The following is a 26,925-nucleotide window of genomic DNA, read 5'->3' as shown; positions in this document are numbered from 1 at the left end:
CTGCTAACTCCAGGAGTGAATTTCTAGTGTTTTTCTTCTTTTTATACTTCTAAAAAGTTTTATTGTGAATGTGTTCATTTATAAAATAACAGGACATTATATATATATATAAAATATATAAAAGTATATATAAATATATCTATTTTATATATTTATTATCATATATAAATATATTTATATATTTATAAATATATAAATATCTATATATTTATTAATATATTTGTTACAATATATTAAATATATATAATATATATATTTAAGATTTTATCTACTTACTCACGAGAGACACAGAGAAGCAGAGGGAGAAGCAGGCTTCCAGCAAGGAGCCTGATGTGGGACTTGATCCCAGATCCTGGGATCATGCCCTGAGCCAAAGGCAAGATGCTCAACTGCTGAGCCACCCAGGCATCCCTATATATATTTATTTTTAAAAGATTCTAATAGAGCTATATACTTTAGAAAGTAGTATATTAATACAACTCTGTAGCCATGTTCTAATAGATGAATTTTTAGATATTTATTTTTGAAGTAACACTGGTATTCTCCAGGAAGGTTTTTCCATGCCTTTTGTAAAATTTATTCCTTTAGCAAACAGAAACCATAATTTTTAGAAAAAAATGTATTTTTATTAGTAGGATTTTATTTTATTTATTTTTTTTTTTTTAAATTTTTATTTATTTATGATAGTCACACACAGAGAGAGAGAGAGAGAGAGAGAGGCAGAGATGTAGGCGGAGGGAGAAGCAGGCTCCATGCACCGGGAGCCCGACGTGGGATTCGATCCCGGGTCTCCAGGATCGCGCCCTGGGCCAAAGGCAGGCGCTAAACCGCTGCGCCACCCAGGGATCCCAGTAGGATTTTATATTACCTTCAACATCTGCCTATCTAAATATAAGCAAGTGCATTTTTTTGAAGAGCAAATCTTTTATATGTGGCTATTTAATTATATTTAAATATTATAAAGTTTTTTAATAACAAAGTTTTAGGCTAATAAAAAATATAGAGTATAAAATGAATTTGAATTTATATAAATACAAATTATCTATACCATATCTTTTTGTGAATGTGATTTATCTTTAGATTTATCTTTTTCACTTTTTTTCTGCTTTTCTTCTGCTCGTTTTTCAAAATACTCTTTAAGAAGATGGTTCAGCTGTGGTTCACACTGGCTTGCATGTTGTAATCCATCTCTCCTTCCTTAAAAAGATATAAAACATAAGACAATATTTCATAGTGGTCCCCTACTATTTCAGTCATTTCTCACAGTGGCAAATCCAGGGCTGTTCCCACCTGAACCACTCCAAGTGCTAACTCAAAAGTCAGTTGTTTTGTTTTGTTTTTTAAAGATTTTATTCATTTATTTGAGAAAGAATATGAGTGGGGGTGAGGGGCAGAGGGAGAGGGACAAGCAGGACTCCCCACTGGGCAGAGCTCAATATGAGGCTCAATCCCAGGATCCTGAGATCATGACCTGAACTGAAGTCATATGCATAACTGACTCAGCCACCCAGGTGCCCATCAAAAGTCAGTTTTAATTCAAAATGCTTGTATAAAACATATTTTTATTTTACCTTCACAGTGTTGGATTACACGTCCCCAGAGTCGATTTTTCCGCAAACAGGCTAAATTTCCCACGATCAATAAATGCCTCCTTCCTCTGGTCAGTGCAACATTCATTCTTTTTTCTGAATCAATAAATCCTACTTGTCTTGTCCTTACACAGGACAGAATAATGATCTCCTTTTCAGCTCCCTGAAAAGCATCTACTGTGGATACCTGCACAGCTTTAATATCAGGATTGTCAAAGTCCACGGCACTGAGTAAATGACAAAGCTATGGAGGAAAGAAGGAAGAGATCATACAGGGGAGGGAACATGAAGAACTTCAGCCCTGAACCTATTCACAGCAACCATTTTTATTTAACTGGTAATGGGTAATTTTCATTTTCTTTTTTTATGATTCGCACAGATTTGGTAGAAAGTTTCTAAAATGATACATAAATAAGTAGGGGAAAATATAAATTAGGAAACAAAATCAAATTGATGATTTATCTATTGCTGGGGAATTTTATCTGGATATGCTAATTCAGAGCTGACAAACTAATAAGATGAAAAATATTTTTTAAAAAAGCAAAAAGTAGCTAGGAGTAATTGGCTTATGTGTACATTAATATCTGGTATCTATCTTTGATTAGTAAAATGAAATCATAATGAAAGAACATTTTGGAAAACAAAGATTGAATCCCATCTGTCCCAAAACACAAAGCACACACTGTATCTTCTTCCCTCTAATGTGTTTATTTGCATTTTCGCCCCAACAGCTGTAAACTGAATTTAATTAAACCTTGTTAGGTTTACATTTAATTATACAGAAAAAAAGCCAGACAGACAAAACTCTGAATTTTAAAAAATATGTTAACTATATTCCCAAAAGTTTTTAAGCACCAAACCAAACCACTACAACAAATGTAATATCAAAAATTATTTAACATAAAATTATAGTATTTAATATATAAGTACCATACTATGTAATACAAACCTTGTACATCTGGGATTTGTATAATGTTATCACCCCAATCATAGAGCCCGCTATCCCACTCGCAATCAGTGATTGAATCAGCTTGAGTGTAAAAGCAGCTTCTGCCACATTATGAAAGCTGTTATCTCTTTCAATCTGGAATAAGAAACAGATCCTAAATTGTATTTCCCAGAAAGGCTATGGAAAGACCACGAAAACCATATAAACAGCAATAGTAAAATTAAAGCAGGAAACTCAACCATGTTGACTCTCATTAACATTAATGTCATTTACCTGTTCAGGTCCTTTAATGTTATAGAAACATAGTGTTGGGAGCCATTCCAATAAAGGGCCCCTCTCTGTTTCAGAAATGCCATCCACAAGGTTTCCTTCATAAAACAGATCATTAGAGATAGCACTGATTGCAGGGTGACAACGGTACTGGGTTCTCAACAGAACTGGCTTATGGCCCTAAGAAATTTAAATGCAGAAAAGTAAAAAAAATTGAAGCATTTTTTTCTGCAGGGAAAAAAAAATAACGTTTTAAAATTTAAAAGTATCACCACATTGCACTCGTAGAAAATGAATTATAACCATGATGAAATAGACTATAAATAAATTTTTTAATTACTTAAAATAGTTTTATGGTAAACTATTATTATACCACAAAATTATAAAATATAAAACATGTCAAATCTTCAATTTATTATCTAATAAGTTTGGCACCTAACATAACCTAGGTTTCATAACCTATGCAGAGTTGGACTGACACTAAATTGAAAAGGAATCTTAAAAAAAAAAAAAAAGAAAGAAAGTGTTGTTGATAACTCATTTCTTAATTTTGCTCCATGGGCACAAGCCATCTTTCATTTCGAATCTTCAGAGAAGTTTCCAATTTTGTTAGTGCACCATAAAATCCATACTTCATCTATTTTAGGACTCTTCTAGAGCATGTTATTTCTTTGAAAAATCTTCCATAGCCCTGTTTGAACATTTCGAATAACATCAAGGTACTCTAATAATGATAACACATAGTAAAAGGCAGGATTAATGATCACATAGATGAGGTATTTTTTATGGGAGAAAAACAGTAAAAAAAAACAATCTTTTTAATATAACAGCATGCATAGTATGCTAGCATTCATTAAAAGAGGGAAAATAAAAAAAAAGAGGGAAATATTTTATGTATTTGCTTACATTGGCATAAATTATCACTAGAAGGATACAAGAAAAAGGTGACAGTTGCTTTGGAGGAGAGAAACTGAGTTGTTGGGGGATAGCAGTGAAAGTCTTCACTCTACCTTTTGGGTCCTCTTCACAAATTCTGAATCACGTGACTATGTTACCCATTCAAAAACGTTCTGGGATGCCTGGGTGGCTCAGCGGCTGAGCATCTGTCTTGGGCTCGGGGCATGATCCTGGGATCCAAGATCAAGTCCCGCATCAGGCTCCCTATAGAGAGCCTGCTTCTCCCTTTGCCTGTATCTCTGCCTCTCTCTCTCTGTGTCTCTCATGAAAAAATAAATAAATCTTTTAAAAAGAAGTTTTAAGAATCTAAATAATTTTTTAAATTAAGGTTTTTAAAAAGCCACTGGAAAGATCTGGCTCAAAAGAATCTTAACACTGACATGGAAGGGGTAGAAAGCTGTGCAATTCAGTTACAATTAAAATCTCAAGACAATTGAAAGATTGAGTCTTCACAAAATTGAGTACCACTCAACTCAAAACTCAAATCAACTTTATTTTTTTTATTTTTTTTTTTATTTTTTATTTTTTATTTATTTATGATAGTCACAGAGAGAGAGAGAGAGAGAGAGAGAGAGGCAGAGACACAGGCAGAGGGAGAAGCAGGCTCCATGCACCGGGAGCCTGACGTGGGATTTGATCCCGGGTCTCCAGGATCGTGCCCTGAGCCAAAGGCAGGCACCAAACCGCTGCGCCACCCAGGGATCCCTCAAATCAACTTTAAACTCAGTGTAAGGGGAAACTTCTGAAGAAGGTAGAATAAAACTGCCTTGCAGAATCCATTCTCTAATATCTAAAGGAACGAAGATAACAAAGTACTAAAAACAACAAAGAAAAAAATTAGCAGCCAAGCAACAGATAAAGGTTTATAGCCAACCCAATGCCATAAACTTTAAAAAGTACTTGTCATCAAGAAAGAAAATTTTAAGTGGAAGGGAGAAATGCAATACAGATCTTCCTTGACTTATGATGGGATAACAACCTGAAAAACCCATAAGTTGAAATTATCAAAAGTCGAAATGCATTTAATACATCTACCCCATGGAACACCATAGCTTAGCCTAGCCTACCTTAAACATGCTCAGGATACTTACATTAGCATACAATTGGGCTAAATCATCTAACACAATGCCTAATTTATAATAAAGTGTTGAATATTTCAAGCGACTTACTTACTACTGTACTGAAAGTGAAAAACAGAATGGTTATATGGGTGCAGAATGGTTATAAGTGTATGAGTTGTTTATTTTAATGATCATGTGACTGACTGGGAGCTGTAGCCCAGCATCATGAGAGAGGATCCTACCACATATTGTTAGCCTGGGAAAAGATCAAAATTCAAAATTCAAAGTAAACATCAAACTGAGAGGACACCTGAAATCCAGGAATATTCCTCATCTGGGAAAGGGACAATATCTCCAACCGTGTGGAGTTAATCCTGGTACAGGATATACAACAAAACCTTAGAAATGAGAGAGTGCATGTAAGCTAAAAAAGACAGCACATATTCTTAATTTAGTTCTATTCCAATCCCATCCCTACAATACTCCACTACCACCATATTTTCAGGATCCTAAGAAAATAGAGAATATAGAATACAAATCTGAGGGAGCTACCCAAGCATTAACATCAAGAAATCAAACAGTAATGGCAACTATGCAAACATACTATAGCTTCTCTCCCCAAATTAATGAAATAAAGGAAGACAATGAAAACAATATGTATAGAACCCAGCCTAGACAAACTATAACCAAGAAGCAAGAAAATTTTCAAGTATTCAAGCTTTAGAATATAATCAGAATGTAACTGAATGAAATAAAATCTCAGAGGTCAGATGATGAAAAAGATAAGAAGATTAAAAAGGAAATTTTAATCCTAAAGAAACAAAGTAATTTTCTAGTATTATTAAAAACTGAACAAACTAAGAGCAGCAAAGAACAAATAGGATTTCTTCATAAAAACTCACTATAACCAAATTCAAAACTCAATGCAACTTCAAACTCAATGTAAGGGGAAAAGACATAGTAGAACAGCTTCACAGATAATAAAGATGAAACCAAAGTAACATAAATGGAAGACAAATAAAGACACCCAATATAAGAATAACTGGGAGACCTGTTTTAGAATGAATGTGTCCCCCACTTCAGTTCCTATGTTGCAGCCCTAAACCTCAAAGTGATGGTATTTGGAGGTGAGACCTTTGGAAGGTAAGTAAGTTTAGATGAGATCATGAGGATGGGGTCTTCATGAAAGATTATTCTCATTATAAGAAGAGGAAGAGGCCAGAGTTTTCTCTCCACCATGTGACGATACAGCCAAGAGAGTTCTTATCAGGAAGCAAATCTGAAGGTACCTTGACACTGGCCTTCCCAGCCTCTAGAACTGTGAGAAATAAATGTCTGTTGGTTAAGCCACCCAGTATATGGCATTTTGTTATAGCATGCTGCACAGACTAAGCTACTGATCGAGAATTCAACAGGTGGAACGAAAACCTTTCATGAAACAAAGAAAGAAAAGAATCTCCATTTTGAGAGAACTTATATGATAGAATTAGTTACAGAAAGCTCCACACTGAGATATACAGTAATGAATTTTATCAACTTCAAGGTTATAAAGAGTTCTTGCATCCAGGTAGAAAAAATTGTTACAAGGGGAAAATAATCAGGCTGGCCCTAAAATTCACAGTAATAGCAACAATTCAACAAGTCAAAGGGCGATTTACATTTAAAGGCAATAGACATTTTGAAACAAAAAGAACTCAGGAAAGTAGGCATCTATGAGCCATTATTAAAAACAAACAGAAAACTGATGATGAAGTCCAAGGCACCCAGGTGAAAAGATGTAGTGAATTTTTTAAAAACAGAACTGATTCTAAATAATTGTACAAATTATGATTGTAAAACGAAAAGAATAATGATTTAACTAAAACATAGGAACATGGAAGGGATAAGAAAGGAAGGGAAAGCACAAGAACGCTAATATCTCTACCTTTTAGAGCAAAGAAATCAATCTGTCTAAAATCTCTTGTGAGAGGATCTTTTAGGAAAAAATATCTCTTATGGGTGATGAAATATTTATTTGAGATTTAATCATTTCTAGTTTCATTTCAGTTTTTCTACCTCTGCTAAGAAAGTACAGATTACTGAAAGTGGAAACAGGGATGCCTGGATGGCTCAGTGGTTGAGCATCTGCCTTTGGCTCAGGGCGTGATCCTGGAGTCCCAGGATGGAGTCCCACATTGGGCTCTCCCTGCATGGAGTCTGCTTCTCCCTCTGCCTATGTCTCTGCCTCTCTCTGTGTGTCTCTCATGAATAAATAAAATCTTTAAAAAAACAAAACAAAAAAAACTTCCCAAACTGAATTGCAAAGAGTAAAAAAAAAAAAAAAAAAGGTTGAAACAGCAAAATAACCCCTTAAATGCAACTTAAACTATCAACAATGAAAAATAAATAAATAATTAATAATAAATAAACTAGCAACAATGATAAAATTTTTCTTTTGGCAACAGATATTCTATAATCCTTTTGGTTCTAATATTTTAATCTTCTTATCAAAATAGCTTGATTTAGATTATTGCATCAAAACAACAGTTATATTACATAGCTAAGAAAATTGAGGTATATACATACAATGAAGTATTATTCAGCCATAAAATTTAATCATATAGACCAATGGAATAGAATAGAGGGCCCAGAAATAAATTCACACATAGTCAACTGATTTTTGACAAGCATGCCAAAAACCATTCAATGGGTAAAGGACAGTTTTTCAACAAATGGTGCTGGGAAAAACAGCACCATTTCTACATCGAAAATAAAAAAGTTGGACTGTACCTTATACCATATACAAAAACTAACTCAAAATGGATCAAAGAATTAACTGTAAGAGCCAAAATCATAAAACTCTTAAAAGAAAACATTGGGGGAAATCTGTATGACACTGGACTAGGCAACAATTTCATCTCTATGACACCAAAATCACAAGCAACACAAGAAAAAAAATAGATAAATTGGACTTCATCAAAATTACAAACTTGTGTGTGTCTAATGATACTGTCAAGGGGTGCCTGGGTGGCTCAGTTGGTTAAGTGTTCAACTCTTGATTTTGGCTCAGGTTATGATCTTAGTGTGGTGACTACACCCCATGGAAGACTCTGTACTGGCCTAGAGTGTACCTAAGAGTCTATCTCTCTGGACACCTGGGTGGCTCAGGGAGTGATCCTGGAGCCCCAGGATCGAGTCCTGCATCAGGCTCCCTACATGGAGCCTGCTTCTCCCTCTGCCTGTGTCTTTGCCTCCCTCTCTGTGTGCCTCTCATGAATAAATAAATAAAATCTTAAAAAAAAAAAAAAGAAAGAGTCTCTCTCTCTCTCTCCCTCTACCAACCCCCCTACTTGCTCATGTGTTCTCTCTCACTCAAAAAAAAAAAAAAAAAAGATATTGTCAAGAGAACAAAAAACTACCTAAGAATGGAAGAAAATATTTGCAAACAATGTATCTGATAAGGATTTAATATCCAGGATATATAAAGAATACATAAAACTCAACATCAAAAAAACAAACATCCCAATTCAAACTTGAATAAGCATTTTTCCGAAGATAAGTGCATGAAAAAATGCTCAGTGTCATTAGTCATTAGGGAAACCACAATGAGATACCTACTTCACACCCAATGAGAATTATTATTTAAAAAACCCAAGAAACATAAAACAAAGAAACAAATACTGGTGAAGATGTAGAGAAATTGGAACATTTTGTAGGGAAATTGCTTTTGGGAACGTAAATCGTGGAGCTGATATGGAAAACAGTTTGGTGGTTAAACATAAAATTAAGCATGTGGAGAAAGGAGAATACTCGTGCACTGTTAGTGGGAATGCAAACTGGTGCAGCCACCCTGAAAAATCATATGGAGGTTCCTCAGAAAGTTAAAAATAGAAATACCCTATCATCCAGGGTATTTGCACTTGTGAATATTTACCCCCAAAATACATAAACACTAATTCAAAGGCATACATGCACCCCGATGTTACCAAATTATGGAAACAGCCCAAGTATCCACTGACTGATGAACGGATCAAGAAGTGGTATATATAATACAGCAGAATATTATTCAGCCATAAGAAAAAATGAAATCTTGCCATTTGCAATGACATGAATAGAGCTAGAGAGTATAATGCTAAGTAAAATAAGTCAGTCCGAAGAGACAAATAACATGATTTCACTATGTGAAAGTTAAGAAACAAAACAAATGAGCAAAGGGAAAAAAGAGAGAAGCAAACCAAGAAACAGACTCTCAACTACAGAGAACAAACTGATGGCTACTAGAGGGGAAGTGTGTAGGGGGATGGGTTAAACAGGTAATAGAGATTAAGGAGGGCACTTGTGAGAAGCACCCAGTGTTATATGAAAGAAATGAATTACTAAATTGTACACCTGAATTTTAACCAATTGAATTTGAATAAAAACTTAAAAACTAAACTGAGAATGGAAAAAAACAAAAAACTGAGAATGGATAAAAAAAAAACATTAAATTACTATATGATCTAGTTGTAGCACAAACAGGTATTTGTATACCAATGTTTATAGCACAATTATTCACAATAGCTGAAAGATAACCTAAATATCCATCCATGGATGACTGGATAAATAAAATGTGGTATTATACACAATGGAATATTATTTGGCCTTAACAAGGAATGAAATTCTGACACATACTACAACTACAACATGGATGAACCCTGAATGAACTTATGCCAAGTAAATAAGCCAAACACAAAAGGACAAATATTGTAGGATTCTATTTATATTAAATACCTAGAGCAGGCAAATGCATAGAGGCAGAAAGTAAAATAGAGGTTATCAGTTCAAGAAAGAAGGGCATTAAACAATGGGTGCAAAGTTTCTGTTGGAATAATGGAAAATGTTCTAGAAATGAATAGGGTGATGATTGCACTACATTGTGAATGTACTTTTTAAAAAATGTAATATATTACTGACATATGCTACATTGTGGATGAACCTCAGAAACACTGTACTAAGTGACAGAAGCCAGGCACAAAAGGTCACATATTGTACAGATTCCAAGTTGTATGATATGAAAGTTGTGAGACTATATGATATAAAATCTCCTGAATAGATAAATCTATACAGACTGAAAACAGACTGGTGGTTCCAGGGGCTGGAGGAAGGAGTGAATGAAGAGTAACTGCTAAATGGGTATGGGGTTTTATTTTAGGATAATAAAATGTTTTGAAACTAGAGAGAGATCATTGTTACATAGTACTGTGAATGTACTAAATGCCACTGACTTATTCACTTTAAAGTAGTTAATTTTATGTTATGTGAATGTCACTTCAATCTAAAAATATATTTTTTTAGGGCAGCCCTGGTGGCTCAGAGGTTTAGCACCACCTTCAGCCCAGGGCGTGATCCTGGAGACCAGGGATCGAGTCCCACATCGGGCTCCCTGCATGGAGCCTGCTTCTCCCTTGCCTGTCTCTCTCTCTCTCTCTCTCTCTCTCTCTCTCCTGTGTCTCTCATGAATAAATAAATAAAATCTTTAAAATATATATTTTTTAAATTTTTTTTAATTTTTATTTATTTATGATAGGCACACAGTGAGAGAGAGAGAGAGGCAGAGACTCAGGCAGAGGGAGAAGCAGGCTCCATGCACTGGGAGCCCAACGTGGGATTTGATCCCAGATCTCCAGGATCGCGCCCTGGGCCAAAGGCAGGCGCTAAACCGCTGCGCCACCCAGGGATCCCTAAAAATATATTAATAATTAATTTAAAAGATTCTTTTAAATATGTAGCAGCACTCTACAACAGCTCTACAATAGGGGACATGGATAATAGAGACATTATAGAATTTTTAAAAATTTTAGAGCAAAAGCAATGTATTTATTACCCACTGCTAAAGTACATAGGGAAAAGATTCATTTTATAAAAGGGCACTTAACTTACAGAGTTCTACTAATCTTTAAGAGGGGTACTTTCTGGGGCAGCCCTGGTGGCTTAGCAGTTTAGTGCTGCCATCAGCCCGGGGTGTGATCCTAGAGACCCAGGATCGAGTCCCACATGAGGCTCCCTGCATGGAGCCTGCTTCTCCCTCTGCCTGTGTCTCTGCCTCTCTGTGTGTGTGTCTCTCATGAATAAATAAAATCTTAAAAAAAAAAAAAAAAAAAGAGGAGTACTTTCTAAACAATTCCAGTTAAAATTATTTTAGGGCATGGAGTAGTTCTAATATTTTAATTTTCTATCAATCTATACAGTGTATAATCAATAAATGATGATTATGTATTGAATTAAGCAGTAGTACCATTAAGCAAAGCCGATCAAAAAGAGTTTGTTCCAATCCATTTTCATGGGCTGCATCAGAACCCTGAATAGTAGGAGAAAGCTGTTTAGGATCTCCAACAAGAATCAGCTTTTCACACTCAAACCTAAAAACAGAATTCCAAGAGTTAATCTAAGCAACAATAACAAAAAGCACGCATCAACATCATTTATTGCACTATTTTCTTTTTTTTAAAGATTTATTTATTTGGGGTGCCTGGGTGGCTCAGTCAGTTAAGCATCTGCCTTCAGCTCAGATCATGATCCCAGGATCCTGAGATGGAGCCCGGAGTTGGGCTCCCTGCTCAGCGGAGTCTGCTTATTCCTCTGCCTCTGTCTCTCTCCTTGCTTGTGCTCTTTCTCACTCTTTCTCTGTCAAATAAATAAATAAAATCTTTTTTAAAAATAAAGATTTAATTATTTATTGAGAGAGAGAGAGAGCAGGGGTGGGGGTGGTGGGACAGAGGGAGAGGGTGAGAGAAACATAAGCAGACTCTTCACTGAGCCCAGAGCCCAACCAGGCTTGATGGAGCTTGAACAAGCTTGATCTCATGACCCTGAGATCACAACTCTGAGCCTAAACCAAGAGTCAGAGGCTTAACCAACTCTGCCACCAAGTGCCCCTTGTTGCACTATTTTCTAACCTATATTTCAAAGGACTTGCATACCACAAAGAGTTCTGGGAAATGGGGTGCCTGGCTGGCTCAGTCAGCAGAGCATGCAATTCTTAATTTCAGGGTTATGAATTTGAGCCCCACCTGGGTGTAAAGCTTACTTAAAAATTAAAAATCTTAAAAAAAAAAAAAAGAGTTCTGGACACTAACAATGCTTAATAATGTTAACAAATGTATTAAAGGGATTTGAAGTTATTCAGTAAAAAGTCCTTTACAACTTTTTTTCCACATAAAACTTGCTAAATGTCCCCCTGCCTCTGCATGGAATTAGCATTTTGCAGAACACATTTTGAGAAACAAGAACTCTTAAATTCTATAAACTCAGAGGTTTTCTTAGAAGTTATTTGGCTTAAGCTCTTGTCTTAGAGATGAAGTAAAAATTAGTCTCCTGGGGCTAAATGTCTTTCTAAATAGAGGTAGGATATTGTGGGAAAATGTTTGTAGAAAAACCTATATCCAAATCTCAGCTTTATTATATTCTATGGACAAGACAAGTTATTCTACTTTTCCAAGCTTCAGTATTCTTACTGGTAACCTGGATGTGTTAATACCTTGCAAAACTGTTTTAGGGACTTAGTGAAATATATAATGTGTTTAGTATACAGTAGGTGCTCCACAAGTAATACTCCACTATCCTCCATGCAAAGCCTTACTGTTCCTCTATTCCTGGCTCCTGAGAAGGGTGACCAACTCATCCTGGTTTGCCCAGGACTGTCCCCGTTTACACTAAAATTCCCATTATGCAGGACCTCCCAAGTCCCGGGCAAATCATGAGAGTTGGTACCCTGTACCCTCATTAATTGGGGATAGAGCAAGGACTAAAAGTCAGGCCTACTGAGTCCTAGTCTAGCACTCTTTCTGCCACCTTTAGGATCCCTCAATTAGAGATGCTTTACAAGCATAATGTTTCAATTAGCTGATACAGCTTAGATGTCATAGTCTTCTAAATTTTAGTAGATACATTTTCAACTTATTTTTCTTTATATATTTTATATCTTTTCATAATATAAATATTATTTTCAGAACCTAAACACTGGAATTTTATCAAAGTAAGCAACTGAAGAATCTTCTTCAGTTGGCTTATATTCTCAAAGTAGGACTAAAGTAGAACCTTTAATCAAGTAGAGAAATCTGCAAGGTCCTAGAGCACTAGACCTATCAAGGCTTTAAAAATTATGTGAACTGGGGCACCTGGGTGGCTCAGTCAGTTAAGCTTCCAACTCTTGATTTCAGCTCAGGTTATGATATCAGGGTCCTGGGATAAAGCCCTGCATCGGGCTCCATCCTCAATGGGAGTATGCGTGAGGTTCTCTCTTTCTCTCCCTCCCCTCCCCCAACTCATGTTTTCTGTCTCTCTTAAATAAATAAATAAATCTTTTTAAAAAATCATGTGATCTATCATCAGGGAAATATAAATCAAAACTACAACAAGATGCTACTTTATAGCTGTTAGAATGGCTTAAATCAACAACATAAGAAACAATGGGTATTGGTGAGGATGCGGGAAAAAAGGAGCTCATGCACTGTTGATGGGAGTGCAAACTAGTACAGCCGTTGTGGAAAACAGTATGAAGGTTCCTCAAAAAATTAAAAGCAGAACTATCCTACGATCTACCAATTGCACTACTGGTATTTACCCAAAGAATACAAAAACAATAATTCAAAGGGACAATGCACCCTTATGTTTATAGCAGCATTATTTATAATAGCCAAGATATGGAAGCTGCCCAAGTGTCCATCGATTGATGAACGGGTAAAGAAATGGTGTGTGTGTGTGTGTGTGTGTGTGTGTGTGTGTAATGGAATATCATTCAGCCATAAAAAAGAATGATATCTTGCGATTTGCAATGATATACAGGATCTAGAGGATATAATGCTAAGCAATCAGTCAGAGAAAGACAATTATATGATTTCAATCGTATGTGGAATTTAAGAAATAAAATAAACAAGTAAAGGGAAAAAACAAGAGAGACAGAGACAAATCAAGAAATAAACTTTTAATTATAGAGAACTGATTGTTACCAGAGGGGAGGTTGGGGGGGGGGGGGGGGGGAAGGGTTAAATAAGTGTTAAATAATGTAACAATGTATGTTAATTCATTGAAATTAAAATTAAAACTAAAAAAAAAGAATTATGCGATCCAAGTATCTAAACTGTGATCTAACAAAATTTTGACACATTAACCACCCCCCTAAATTTTCCTCTGCATTCTTTTAAAAAAATCAGCTTTGTACCTAAATTGCTAAGAATTTTCATAAAAGTTTGGTAAGAGTTTGAAGCACAAATTTATTTGAAATAATTATGACAGCTAAGTGTTTTCTGGAAAATAAATTTTTTAAGTTACCTTGCAATAGGAAGGAGAGAGGCCGGTTCAGTTATTTGACTACACTCATCCAACACAACTACAGGAAATTTAAGATCATTCATACATGGGAATGGGCAAGCTGCACAGGTAACTCCAACTACTCGTACCTTTATTACAACAAGAATATTATTATTAATCAACAACTTTCTTAGAAAATAAGATAATGTATTTATCAAAGAACTTTTAAGGCTAAAATAAGAAATGAGCTGTCCTATTTACTTATCGGCAATCAAAAATCACAGGTCACTTTATCTCCACATTTTTATTATTTCCACATAGGAAATGGATATCACAGAACATAGGCTACTTAAGCCACAACCCCCTTAATAAGAACAAATAGAAGGCACGTTTTGATATTACAAGGAAGGTATTACAATACCAAAGATTTTTTAAAATATTAAGGATGACATACGTATTTTATCCTTCTAGAGGAAGCTGAATAAATACAACATGCATTAGTATCAACACAGGCCAAAGTTCTCCACAAGGAGCTCCGAACATGCTAATGAACTGTACTCTGCTTAACCTTCAGCACACTAGGATTTTTTACTTATCTAAGAAAATAAAGGTGGCTAACTATTTCTAAACTACAGTAAATTAAAGTGTACTTGTGGCCTATAAGTATATTTGAATTTAATAATTCTCAAATATTAAAACAGAATACCATTATTCTCAAGACAAAAAGCCTGATAAAAAAGCTAATATTTAGCCTCTTGAACTAAATATAAACAAGAGGAAAATCACTGAACTTTCTAATTAGATGTAGTCAATTGCCCTAATAGTCTAATAGCTACACACACACACATGCATATATAATTTTCTCTCCTAACAATCTGAAATATAGTTCCACTTTCTGGTAGCAAGGGTAGTCCACACAAACTGATATTTTTTGTCAGTAAATGTGACTGACACAAATATGCTTTATGAATTAATACTGCCTCCACATATCCTGTGAAATAATAAATATTATACCATACTTTATTTAATAATAAATAACATTCGTTAAAAAATAATAATAACATTCGTCATATACAATAGCCCTCTGTCAGGTTTTCTTTTTGTTAAAAAAAAAAAAAAATCCCAAAGCCTCATTTATATAGAAATTCCACAGTTTTTAAATATTCAGCTCTTTTAAAATGATCCAGCAGAAGATACCATCGTAGCAATGTACACTGCTCATAGTGCCACTCTCAAACATCATTCATTATTTAATTGCCAGGAACTGTATCTGATAAAGACAACCTAAGAATGAGACCCTGAAAGTTGTGAACCAGGAAGCAATTTTTTTTTAAAAGAAATTTCTAACACAAAAGCCTAAAGAACTAAGTTTTCTTTAAAATGTTTTGATTTTTTTCTTTTGTCATTATATTGTACTAAGATTCTACCCACTGAAGAGATTTTATTATTGATCTAGGAAATAGTAATTAACTATGAGGCATTTTTAAAATTTAATTTTATTGTAAAGACATATCACTTTAGAAAAGTGTTAGCTCTGAATGCCTAATTGGACCTTAGAAATTTGTTAGACAAAACTTTTTTTAATATGTTCCCTTTATTTTATTTTTTTTAAGATTTTATTTATTTATTCATAGAGAGAGGCAGAGACACAGGCAGAGGAAGAAGCAGGCATCATACATAGAGCCTGACGTCGGACTCGATCCAGGGTCTCCAGGATCACGCCCTGGGCTCCAGGTGGCGATAAACCGCTGAGCCACCAGGGCTGCCCAATATGTTCCCTTTTAATTAATTAATTTATTTATTTATGAAAGTCACACATAGAGAGAGAGAGAGAGAGAGAGAGAGAAGCAGGCTCCATGCACCGGGAGCCCGACGTGGGACTCGATCCCAGGTCTCCAGGATCACGCCCTGGGCCAAAGGCAGGTGCTAAACCGCTGCGCCACCCAGGGATCCCCAACCAATATGTTCCCTTTAAAAGAGTTTCATGGGAAGCCCGGGTGGCTCAGCGGTTTAGCACCGCCTTCAGCCCAGGGCCTGATCCTGGAGACTCGGGATCGAGTCCCACCTCAGGCTCCCTGCATGGAACCTGCTTCTCCCTCTGCCTGTGTCTCTGCCTCTCGCCTTTCTCTCTCTCTCTCTCTCTCTCTCTCTCTGTGTGTGTGTGTGTCTCTCATGATTAAATAAATAAAATCTTTTTTAAAAAAATAAAAGAGTTTCATGTGGGGCTCCTGGGTGGCTCAGTTGAACACCTGACTACTGGTTTCAGCTCAGGTTATGATCTCATGGGTCATGATCTCATAGGTTGTGAGATGGAGCCCCGCATCTAGCTCAGAGCTCTGCAGGGAGCCTGCTTGAAGATTCCCACCCTCCATCCCTCCCCTCATGCGCACATGTGTTCATGAGCATGAACTCTCTCTCTCTCTCTCTTTAAAATAAATAAATAAATCTTTAAAAATAAATAAATAAGAGTTTTCATTTGTGAACAGATAACATCAGTGAGCTGATATCAGATTATGCTATCTGGGCTTTCACTTAAAATTATCAAAAAATCATTGGGTGACAGCACTGAGGGGGGCATTGGATGGGATGAGCACTGGGTGTTATATGTTAGCAAATCGAACTCCAATAAAAAAATATACAAAAAAAATTTTATATACCAGAAAAAAAGTACGATCAGAAAATTATCAAAAAATCATTAACAATTATTCTTACAAATCAATATTATGTTGGATGAGTAAAATGGTAAATAATTTGCATTAACTGAACACAAACCAAGCCCTTCTGGATTTAGTTGGGGAGAAGGAAATAGAGTTACTTCTATAACTCAAAATAGAAAGCTAGTCTGAAGCCTTTCAAGGACTTCTGTAACCAAAACTTGTAGATTGGTTGTTATTTCCAATTTCTCCCTCCCTCCCTGTGACAGTATTATACATCCATACCCTTTGTCATGTAACTTTGCAGTGTTTCCCACTAGAGAAGTAGGTGGAGTATATTTCCCTGTCCTACTAATGTTAGGCTTGGCCATAAGACCCTGTTGTAGCAAACTGAGTATCAGCAGACACGATATGTACAAAAGCTTTAAATGTATTTTGTGATCCATCCTGCCTTTTTGCACTTCTGCCATGTATCAAGAGAAAGCCATCATGCCATAGGCAACTGTTGTTCTCAGAATAAGAGACCTGAACTATAGCCTCCAGTGGGGCCATGTCAATTGACCTCTAGAGTCGTAAGTTTGTTGTCTTATTGAGATTTTGTTAAGCAGCATTATTTCTGAAATAGCTAAGAAATATGCGGACCCACGTATGTTGATTTTTCCAATCTTTTGCAGAAAGTAACTAATGTCCACATGGTCTAAGAAGTCAACAATCTTCTTTTCCTCCCTTCCTCTTTCTTTTCCTTATGCTCTCCTTTCACTGGAGGAAGCTACTCATTAACTCTTTCTCATCAGCTGCCATCTGAAGGGAGCTGCCCTGAATCAGAAGCTGATAAAGGGGATGATGCTACTTGTTATAGCTTGGGATCCTGTGTGTTCAGTCTTGGCCCATACTTAGAAGCAAGTATCTCAGCCTCCTAGATTCTCAGATATAGACAGACCCTGGAAGGCTTGGCTTGCTAGGAAAGCATTAAAGACAAATCTCACTTGGGTATTTTGCCCAGGGTCAGACCTTCTTTTCCCTCCCCATTTCACCTTTAAAAAAAAAAAAAAAAAAAAAAAAAAAAAAACAGGTTTCTTTTAAGTTGCCAGATAATCTATTCCTACCTCTTCTCTTTCCTCTTTAAGTGTTTAAAAAGATACAAATATGGAAAAGGAGAAAGGTAATTCAGACCTGGTGAGTTAGATCTGTTCACAAATTTGAAGAATGTTCTTTGATAAGATAAAACATGCACTGGATAGACATACACACACCTTATTTTAATCTAAGCTATCACAGTCATTTATTTTATTTAAAGGAAATATTTTCCATCAGCAGGAATAAAGGAATTCTGAATAGTATATATAAAATTAAGAAACAAACCTACCTGCTTCAGCAGGGTTTTATTGGTCCCCAGTTTATGCTGCTCAATACTTTTTCTGACATAGACCCTTTCCAGAGGAGTCAAGTCTTCTTTCATTAGTCCATGTAGTTCTTTTAGTTGTTCATTTTCATTTTCTGAGCCAGCATGCAAACTAAAAAAATAATTACATAAAAGAATACCCCTCTTGATCCCATTTTCACAACATTGTAAAAAAGTAAAATAAAGATTTTCTCAGCTAACCGAAAAAAAAAAAAAAAAAAGATAAAACCTTCTCCACTCTTCTTCATAGACTAAGTTTAAAGGACACCTCAGTGGCTCAGTGGTTGAGTGTCTGCCTTCCGCTCAGGGAGTGATCCTGGAATCTGGGATCGAGTCCCACACTGGGCTCCCTCCAAGAAGCCTGCTTCTCTCTCTGCCTACGTCTCTGACTCTGTCTCTCATGAATAAATAAATAAAATCTTTTTAAAAATACTAAATTTAAAATTATATAAAATTATTATACTTCTTTGAGCGCTGTGACTTTTGGAATTCAGTGTTCTTACCTATAAGGTAAAATTGGCTTGGCAATCTTCCTGACACTCCCAACTCTGACGAACTTTTCAAAACCAAGACTGAGAAGCCTTTAAAGAAAACAAGGTAAAATAGATTCTGATCATTTCAAAGAATATAAAGCAAAGTTTCATCTAATATTTATGTTATTAAAATTAATTTTGTTTAATGGTATATTTTATAGTTATAGAATTCAATCTGATATGCTTAAACTCAGTAGATGCAATGTAAGTAAAAAACCTCTTTATATATAATGTATTTTATAGGGAATTTTTAATTGTATTGAAGGTTCATTAAATGTTTATAAGACATCAATGTTAGCATTTATGACAAATAAAATTGTCTCTAATGACATAATAGTATGGAAAACAATAGCTATCATATACTTAGCATCAGGATTTATTAGGAATGCATACCTCATCTTTACATACATTATCTCATTTAATACTCATTAAAGCTCTGCATGGTAGTATTTTATCTTAGAATGAGGACTCCAAAAGTGAAGTATTTTGCTGAGGACAAAACTAATAAGTAGGGTCAGCCATGATTCAACCTAGGCAAGTCTGTCTACCTCCAAAGGCTATGATCATTTTTCTACATACATCACCCTCAATTAGGACTTTGTGAAGAAGCAACTTTCACCCACCTTCCCTCTCCTGTATCTTACAGCTCTGGCTCTATGCTAGGAACAGAATAGGGAGCTCAATGAACATCCAGTCCTCTACAACACCTTCTGTCACCTCAAATGGGAAATTAAAGACTAGAAAACTACATAAACTATCCACATATAGTTTTCCAAAATTATTTTAAAGTAGTTTACTTAAGGTCAATACATGGATAGATTTTAACTTCTGCATATTTCATAGTCCTCATCTTGGAGAACACTCAGCTACTTTTTTAGTCTGAAAACATAGATTACATTTTTTTCAATGCAATTTTATGTTAATTCTATGGTAACAGAGGATGCAATATCCTCATCATACCACTAAAATAGGGTAAAAAGCATGTCTGGGGGAACCTGGGTGGTTCAGTTAGGTATCTTCTTGATTTTGGCTCAGGTCATGATCTCAGGGTCTTGAGATCCAGCCCCAGCTCAGGCTCTGCACTTAGCGTGAAGTTTGCTTGTCCCCTTTGTTCCTCCCTCACCCTCTCATACGCTCTAATATAAATAAAATCTTAAAAAAAAAAAAAAAAGTACATTTCATTTCTTCTCAAGAAACTCTTTGTTCCATCCTGTCCATTACAGTCAGAATATATTGTCCAAATACACTGCTAAGTGTTATTTTAATGTGAAGAAATGCGTGAGTCTAGCCTATATGCAGACTAAATATGGATTATAGATCTATATTTCTCAGGTCCTTATCAGAAACTTAAACACTGAAGAATCTTTCCTAAATGTTTAAGTATTCAATACTTACCTTCCTTCTTTGATCTAACTTTATGATTTCTCTTTTCTAACAGGATGCAGTTAAAATTTCATCTCAAGCTAAGCAATCTAAAGCTTTTTCCTGTTTAGCCCCCAAGTAACTCCTCATTGTCTTAATAAATATCTTCAGCTTCTGTTTTAGATTACTTAGAAGAGTGTACACTGGCAGATCCTTTCTGAAGGACAATTTTGCAAAATATATTTTATTTTAGAGGGAGGGTGTGCAAGTAGGGAGGGGGCAGAGGGAGAGGGAGAAGAACAAGCTGACTGCATTGAAGGTAGAGCCCAAAGCAGGGCTTGATCTCATGATCCTGAGATCCTGACCTGTGCAGAAACTAAGAGTCAGACACTTAACTGCTTAACTGACTGAGCCACACAGGTGCCCCTTTCTTTGCATTTTAATAAAATTTTACACAATCACAAAAATTTTACACCTGTAGGACAGACTGTGATTGCCTTCCTTAGATCCTTCTTATTGAAATAAAAAACTTAATCTGACTAAACTGATCAGCTATTTTATTGTTATATGTTCCTACAGACAGGTATATAAGAGAATAACCCATAATTTGGCTCTGTAGTTTTAGCCTACTTCCAAGGTTCTTGAGTCAAAGGATTTTTATTCATGGCACAGGAAGCAGTATAAGCATCCCCAAATATGGATCCCAATTCCCTTGGTGCCCAAGTCCAATGGAAAGACCAGAGAGTCCAGATAGATCCCTGCACATGCAAGGTGTTGAGCCGTAGAAAAGGAATACCAAACTTGGAGAGCCAGTACTTTTATAAATCAGTAAGCAAGCTGTTCTTTGTCCTGGACCTGGTCAATCAAGGTGCTTGCTGCAAACACTGAGAAATGTCCTGGCTAATAGTGGTCTGGGCCTTGGATCCTACTGAAACCCTACTGGGATGCTCAGTATCCCAAAGCAGATTGAGTCCCTCAACAATATACTTTTAGCCCTACGTGTTCTTCACTGAACTTAATTTTTAAGTGAGCATCCTATCCTTGTGCCAAAATTGTCAGGTTTGGTATTTGATTTTATCCTATTACAACCTAATGAGTTAGTTTACCACGGTTTCATGGATGCTGGCTCTTAATTCAGAAACAAAGGTCTTACATTTTTGAGACACCGACAAAAATGTGCATGAACACTCAGGGACCAAGATGGATTGCCTCTCTCAACAATAACTTAAAATATTAGCTACTCAGGGGCACTGGTTGGCTCAGTCAGAGGAGCATGTGACTCTTGATCTGGGGGTCCTGAGTTCAAGCCTCATGTGGCAGGTAGAGATTACTTAAATAAAATTTTTTTTAAATTAAAATAAAATAATAAAATATTAACTACTTAAACACACTAGCCATACCTACCCAAGAAGTACTCTGTCCACAGCTACATTAGTGGAAGAAGAAATGAGAAGTTTCCAAGGTCTTACATTTCCAACTGTGAGAACTTCACTCTTTTCAAATAGCTGTACAAAAAACAAAATCACCACTGCCAACAAATAACTCTTTCCTGCTCCAAAAACACCTAATTATTTTGAAGGAAGGGGGGAAAATAAAGGCAATATAAATTTATGAAAGCACAAGAAACATTTCATCCATCTGCCTTCCTCTCTCCATTTAAATAAATTTATTCAAAAACATTCACTGAGTGACCACTACATGCTTAGCACAGGAGATAAGTAGATAGATAACCAATGACTTCCAAATTTAATGAGATCCTAGTCTACTTAGGAAAATAGACAAAGTAAAGGAACAATGATAAAATAATATGTAAGTAACACTGTTATGATATAAAAAAAAAAAGAATGTTTCTTTCTGCTTTGATGGAGATGGGAATGTTTCCTAAAAATAAGTAGTAGCAGAATTAAGTCTTCCAGCATAACATATCCAGACTGCTTAAAGAAAGGATCATTCTAGGCAAAGGCATGATAAAGCATGTAGAGGTTAACTATTTCTATACAGCATATAGCAAATAGGCAAGAGACAAGGCTGACAAGATAAGCAAGAGGATAAATCATAAGAGTTCTCCACGGTATGGCTAAAAAGTTTAACTTTTGTCTTGCAGGCCAGGGAAAGTCACTGAAGGATTTTAAACAATAGAATTTACTTAGGCAGACTGTATTTTATAAAAACTACTTGAGTGAAAACATTAAGAAAGGTAATACTAAAGGTAGGTCACCTAGGAAGAAATATGAGATAACCATAACAATAATACATGCTAACTTTCCTGAGTGCCTCCCACGTGCCAGGCACCATTCTAAGCCTTTACCAGCTAGTTAACTCATTTAATCCCCCCAGTCCTAAGAGATAGATATTATCAATTCCATGTTTTAAGGCAGGAAATTAAAGAGGTAAGTAATCTGCCCAAGATCATACAGCTAGTAAAATGAAAGAGGCAGGATATAAATCCAGGATTCTAGCTGTAGAGCCCACCCTCTCATTAGTAGGTTATATGAAGGTATGATGAAGGCTTGGATTGAGGGGATGCTATTGATCTGGAGAGGAGAAAACTGGTATGAAAGAAAAGTAGAAACTAAAAGGAAAATATCTCAGTGACTGACCTGATGAAGAAAGATAAACAGAGAGTAGGAGGAGGATTAAGGTCATTCATCTAGGAAGAAAGAATAATCAAATATGACTCCCAGATATCTAACTTGGTCGACAGGGTATATGTGATGTAAATCCTCAAAGCAGTACAAAACGGCTCTGGAGTGGAGGTCTGTGAGAGGACATGAGTTGAGAAGGTGAGAGAATCCACACAGAATTATCAGCTCCAAGAGGGGAGAGTAAAGCTCCTTTACTGGAACAGAACCAAAAGATGTTAAAAATAGGTTCAAACTTAGGTAAATTGGAGGAGGGCAGGATATTTTATTTATTTATTTTTTTTAGATTTTATTTATTCATGATAGACATGAGAGAGAGAGGCAGAGACACAGGCAGGGGTAGGAGCAGGCTCCATGCTAGAAGCCCAATGCGGGACTTGATCCCGGGACTCCAGGATCATGCCCTGGGCCAAAGGCAGGTGCTGAACTGCTGAGCCACCCAGGGATCCCCCAGAGGGTAGGATATTGAGAGGTGTTTCTGTTATAAACTCCATTTCCTATTTTAGAGCAAGATGAATTTCAGAGAGAGTGGGGCGGGGGCCAGGAGAGGTTATGAAAATGAAGGTTTGGAATAGCTGCTGTGGGAGGATGAAAGAGTGAGTGGACTAGAAAGTAATAAAAGGCTTTGCTGCTTAGAGGTGAAGTTTACTCTGATAGTGCAACATGTAGATATCTAAATCCCATCCAGATACACTGTGAATAATGTGTGTATAATGTTACTCATTCATCAGGCATGTGCAGCCTATTCTCTCCTTGAGAATCGTCAGTTCTGCTCTCATCTAACAGTTAATTAAAGCATGTTCGATTCAAAATAATCTATGTAGAGCTATTCTGGAATATTGTCTGACGAGGAAAATTACAAGCAAAGTAAATTACAAAAGCTTATATAACAGTATAGTTGCTAAAACTATTATTTTTCTTACTTCTTACCATGTATGATTGTGATAGGGAGGGTATGGGTTTGTACTTTCTTCACTTCTTCAGCATTTTCATGTGATGCCATCATTTGAGCTATCTGAATTAAAGCTGTAGCTTGATCCTTATTTAAGTTGTGTGCCTGAATTAATTCACTAGCTAACTGTAATGTGGCTTCTAGGCTGAGAAGTTCAAATTTTGTATTGATATTTGAGAAGGCTGGTGGGATAAATTTTCTCTTATTGACTCTCTTGTTGCTAACTATAGTTGATGAAGACCTAGTAAAAGGCAGCAAAAAAAAAAAAAAAAAAAGGAAGAAAGAAAGAAAAGAAAAAATAAACGAAACGGTTTTTGAAGTAGTAAGTAAACTTATTCATAATTTAACTTTCATTTTACACATATCACAGAGAACACTTTTTTAAAGGCACAAATGGATATATGCTCCAATTTGAAGGATGGGGAAAGAGAAGAGAACTAACATTTGTTGACTACCAACCATGTGCAGGCCTATGCTAAACATTTTACGTATTATTTGATGTAATTTTAAAAACAAGACTAGGAAATAACCACCCCAAATAGAGATACAGAAATAAACTTTTCCCTAAAAGCACACAGATAGTTAAGTGGTGTACTGACTTTAAAGCCCATGTTCTACTATAAAAGGCTGACTCAGGTCATTAACATAGCCTCTATTTCACGTAATACTACAATAAACAAAGTGGTTTTATTTCTTTTTTTTTTTTAATTTTTATTTATTTATGATAGTCACAGAGAGAGAGAGAGAGAGAGAGAGGGGCAGAGACACAGGCAGAGGGAGAAGCAGGCTCCATGCACCGGGAGCCCGACGTGGGATTCGATCCCGGGTCTCCAGGATCACGCCCTGGGCCAAAGGCAGGCGCCAAACTGCTGCGCCACCCAGGGATCCCTGGTTTTATTTCTATAAAGAATGAATTCATTTCAAAGATTAAGTAACATAGATAATAATAATGGAATCACAAGGATTTTTATTTTTTACCTGGAACTTCATTATGGTGAGAAAAATGAAACACCACAAGATAGATCATAAAATTTCAAATTAGAAACTAGAGTTTTTCTACCATTTTAGTGAATTTAATACAATATCATTTGCAGGGATGCCTGGGTGGCTCTGTGGTTGAGTATCTGCCTTCGGCTCAGGGCAAGATCCTGGAGTCCCAGGATCGAGTCCCACATCGGCCTCCCTGCATGCAGCCTGCTTCTCCCTCTGCCTATGTCTCTGCTTCTCTCTCTGAGTCTCTCATGAATAAATAAATAAATAATCTTAAAAGAAAAAAAAAGAATATCATTTGCAATATTTTAAAAAGGGGTATGGTACTTGAAATATCAAAAGTAAAGTTATAGGTTATGTCAAGAATAAAGTTAGTATCAATATACATACTGAATTCAACCTATAAAAGGATTCTTTTAGATATTAAATAATATGTGGCATAAAAATACAAATGAATAAAAAAATCAACACTCAAAAGATCCTGAAAATATTATTCCTTGACAAACGGAAAATAATTTGCAGTAACATCCTTTTATTTTTAACTACTGACAAACATTAATCTCATGGTCAATAATAATAATAATATTGGCAAAATTATGTAATGTACTTCAATTACATTTTCATATTTACATTTAGTCACATATTGGAATACCAATGACCCAAAGGTAAATAATGACTTACATTGTTAACAAGTACTGTGTTAGAGGTAGAGTAGCTGGATTAAAGTAGTCCTGAATGTTTTTCAAAGTTGTCAGCTCAGTGCTAGCATTACAAACCAACAATGCATGTACCACTACTGTAGAGAGAATGCAGAAAATGAACATTTAATGAGAAAAAAATGTATTAAAAAAAAACTATTAAAAATGTTCAGTTGGCTAGCATAGTTGGTTAAGCATCTGACTCTTGATTTCAGCTCAGATTGTTATGGGATCGAGCCCCTGTCAGGCGCTATGATGAGTATGCAGCTAGCTTAGGATTCTCTCTTCCTCTACCTCAACCCCTCCACTCCAAAAATGTTCATGTAACTCAGAGCTCAGCTACTGAATTAATCACATGACATAAAATAAACCCTTAAGTACATGTGGAGGTCCTTTTATCCAATAACTACTATAATACCTGGTTATTCATACTTTTTATATGGGTATCCATAAACTGCACAACTTAAATCAAATTTGGACTTCTATACAACAACTAATGAGCAAGAACAACTGTTCTGAATTAGTATACGGGGACACTGCTTGACAGTTCCAACTAATTACCATACCATCTTGTGTTGTACAGTAGTATTTGTGTAATTTTTGAACATTTTCTTTGATTTCTTCAGTTATTTTATAAGGAATATGTGGAAAGTGTAAAGTTAGAATGCTGACATAGTGAAACAACTGCAACAAATGTGAAAATATGAATACAAAAGTGACAAATTAACAAATGTTTAAGTAATTAGACTTGACTGGACTCAAGCTAGTTGACTAGTTTTTTCAGTTCTTGAAAAAAATCAAAAGTTAAAAATGTATATGAAATATTTGAAATGAATCATTAAATGTTGTGTCTCCAATTTGCTATAGGCCAAATTCAACCATCAGGAATTATTCCAGAGATCAGGATGTATATAGAAAGCTATAGATTCTTAGAACTGGATAGAGATTCAACCTACTAAAAGCTCCTTTATTAAAAAATAATAATAAGGCTGGTAGCCTACTATCTTACTAAAAATTTCTGAACATAAAAATCATATCCTCCTGTTCCACTGCTGGCAAAATCCCTGCAAAATCTGTAAGACTTTCTCAATGTGAAAATAAATGATGTGTTTACGAAATGGACTTTATTAGATTAACAAACCGAAAGAATTTAAAAACCAAGAGAATCAGAACTTGATGTAAGATATTATTTGAGAAAATTCTTATTTATACTTTTAATGTTTATATTTTTAAAAATCAGGTATATAAAAATCAACTTTAGGGACCATCTGAGTGACACAATAGGTTAAGTGCCGACTCTTAGTTTTAGCTCAGGTCTGTGGTCTATGAGATTGAGCCCCATATCCAGCTCTATGCTCAGCGGGGAGTCTGCTTGAGAATCTCTCTCCCTTTTCCTATACCTCTTCCCTGCCTCTCTCTCTCTCTCTCAAATAATAAGTGGATGGATCTTTAAAAAAGAATCAACTTTAACAAAATATTTAAGTGTGGGTTCAAGATTTTATTATATTGTTAGCCCTCTGAGACTTGAACTGCAGAAATATTTATATCTTCAACTTTTATTTTATTTTATTTTATTTTAAGATTTTATTTATTTATTCA

The 26,925-nt window shown here is 35.6% G+C and overlaps 1 protein-coding gene across 7 annotated transcripts in view; it reads right to left on the bottom strand.

The window, feature by feature from the left end:
* Positions 1-850: 850 nt before the first annotated feature.
* The window catches only part of ZGRF1 (zinc finger GRF-type containing 1), a 76,248-nt gene continuing 50,173 nt past the window's right edge, over positions 851-26,925 (bottom strand). For 5 of the 7 annotated variants that reach the window (XM_038581858.1, XM_038581857.1, XM_038581859.1 and 2 more), the window contains 11 exons: positions 25,310-25,424; positions 23,617-23,879; positions 21,449-21,608; positions 18,653-18,730; positions 18,114-18,261; positions 14,115-14,242; positions 11,080-11,203; positions 2,812-2,988; positions 2,539-2,673; positions 1,572-1,833; positions 851-1,197 (listed from right to left, as the gene is read on the bottom strand). In XM_038581858.1, the coding sequence (XP_038437786.1) occupies positions 1,043-1,197; positions 1,572-1,833; positions 2,539-2,673; positions 2,812-2,988; positions 11,080-11,203; positions 14,115-14,242; positions 18,114-18,261; positions 18,653-18,730; positions 21,449-21,608; positions 23,617-23,879; positions 25,310-25,424 (1,745 nt within the window). In that variant the 3' untranslated portion in view covers positions 851-1,042. The remainder of the gene's footprint in view (positions 1,198-1,571; positions 1,834-2,538; positions 2,674-2,811; positions 2,989-11,079; positions 11,204-14,114; positions 14,243-18,113; positions 18,262-18,652; positions 18,731-21,448; positions 21,609-23,616; positions 23,880-25,309; positions 25,425-26,925) is intronic. The other 2 variants (XM_038581860.1, XM_038581861.1) reach the window with 2 other exon arrangements.

Source organism: Canis lupus, chromosome 32 (genome assembly GCF_011100685.1).
Source record: "Canis lupus familiaris isolate Mischka breed German Shepherd chromosome 32, alternate assembly UU_Cfam_GSD_1.0, whole genome shotgun sequence".
In the NCBI taxonomy this organism is placed as follows: Eukaryota; Metazoa; Chordata; class Mammalia; order Carnivora; family Canidae; genus Canis; species Canis lupus.
This window is presented reverse-complemented; position numbering and strand designations above follow the sequence as displayed.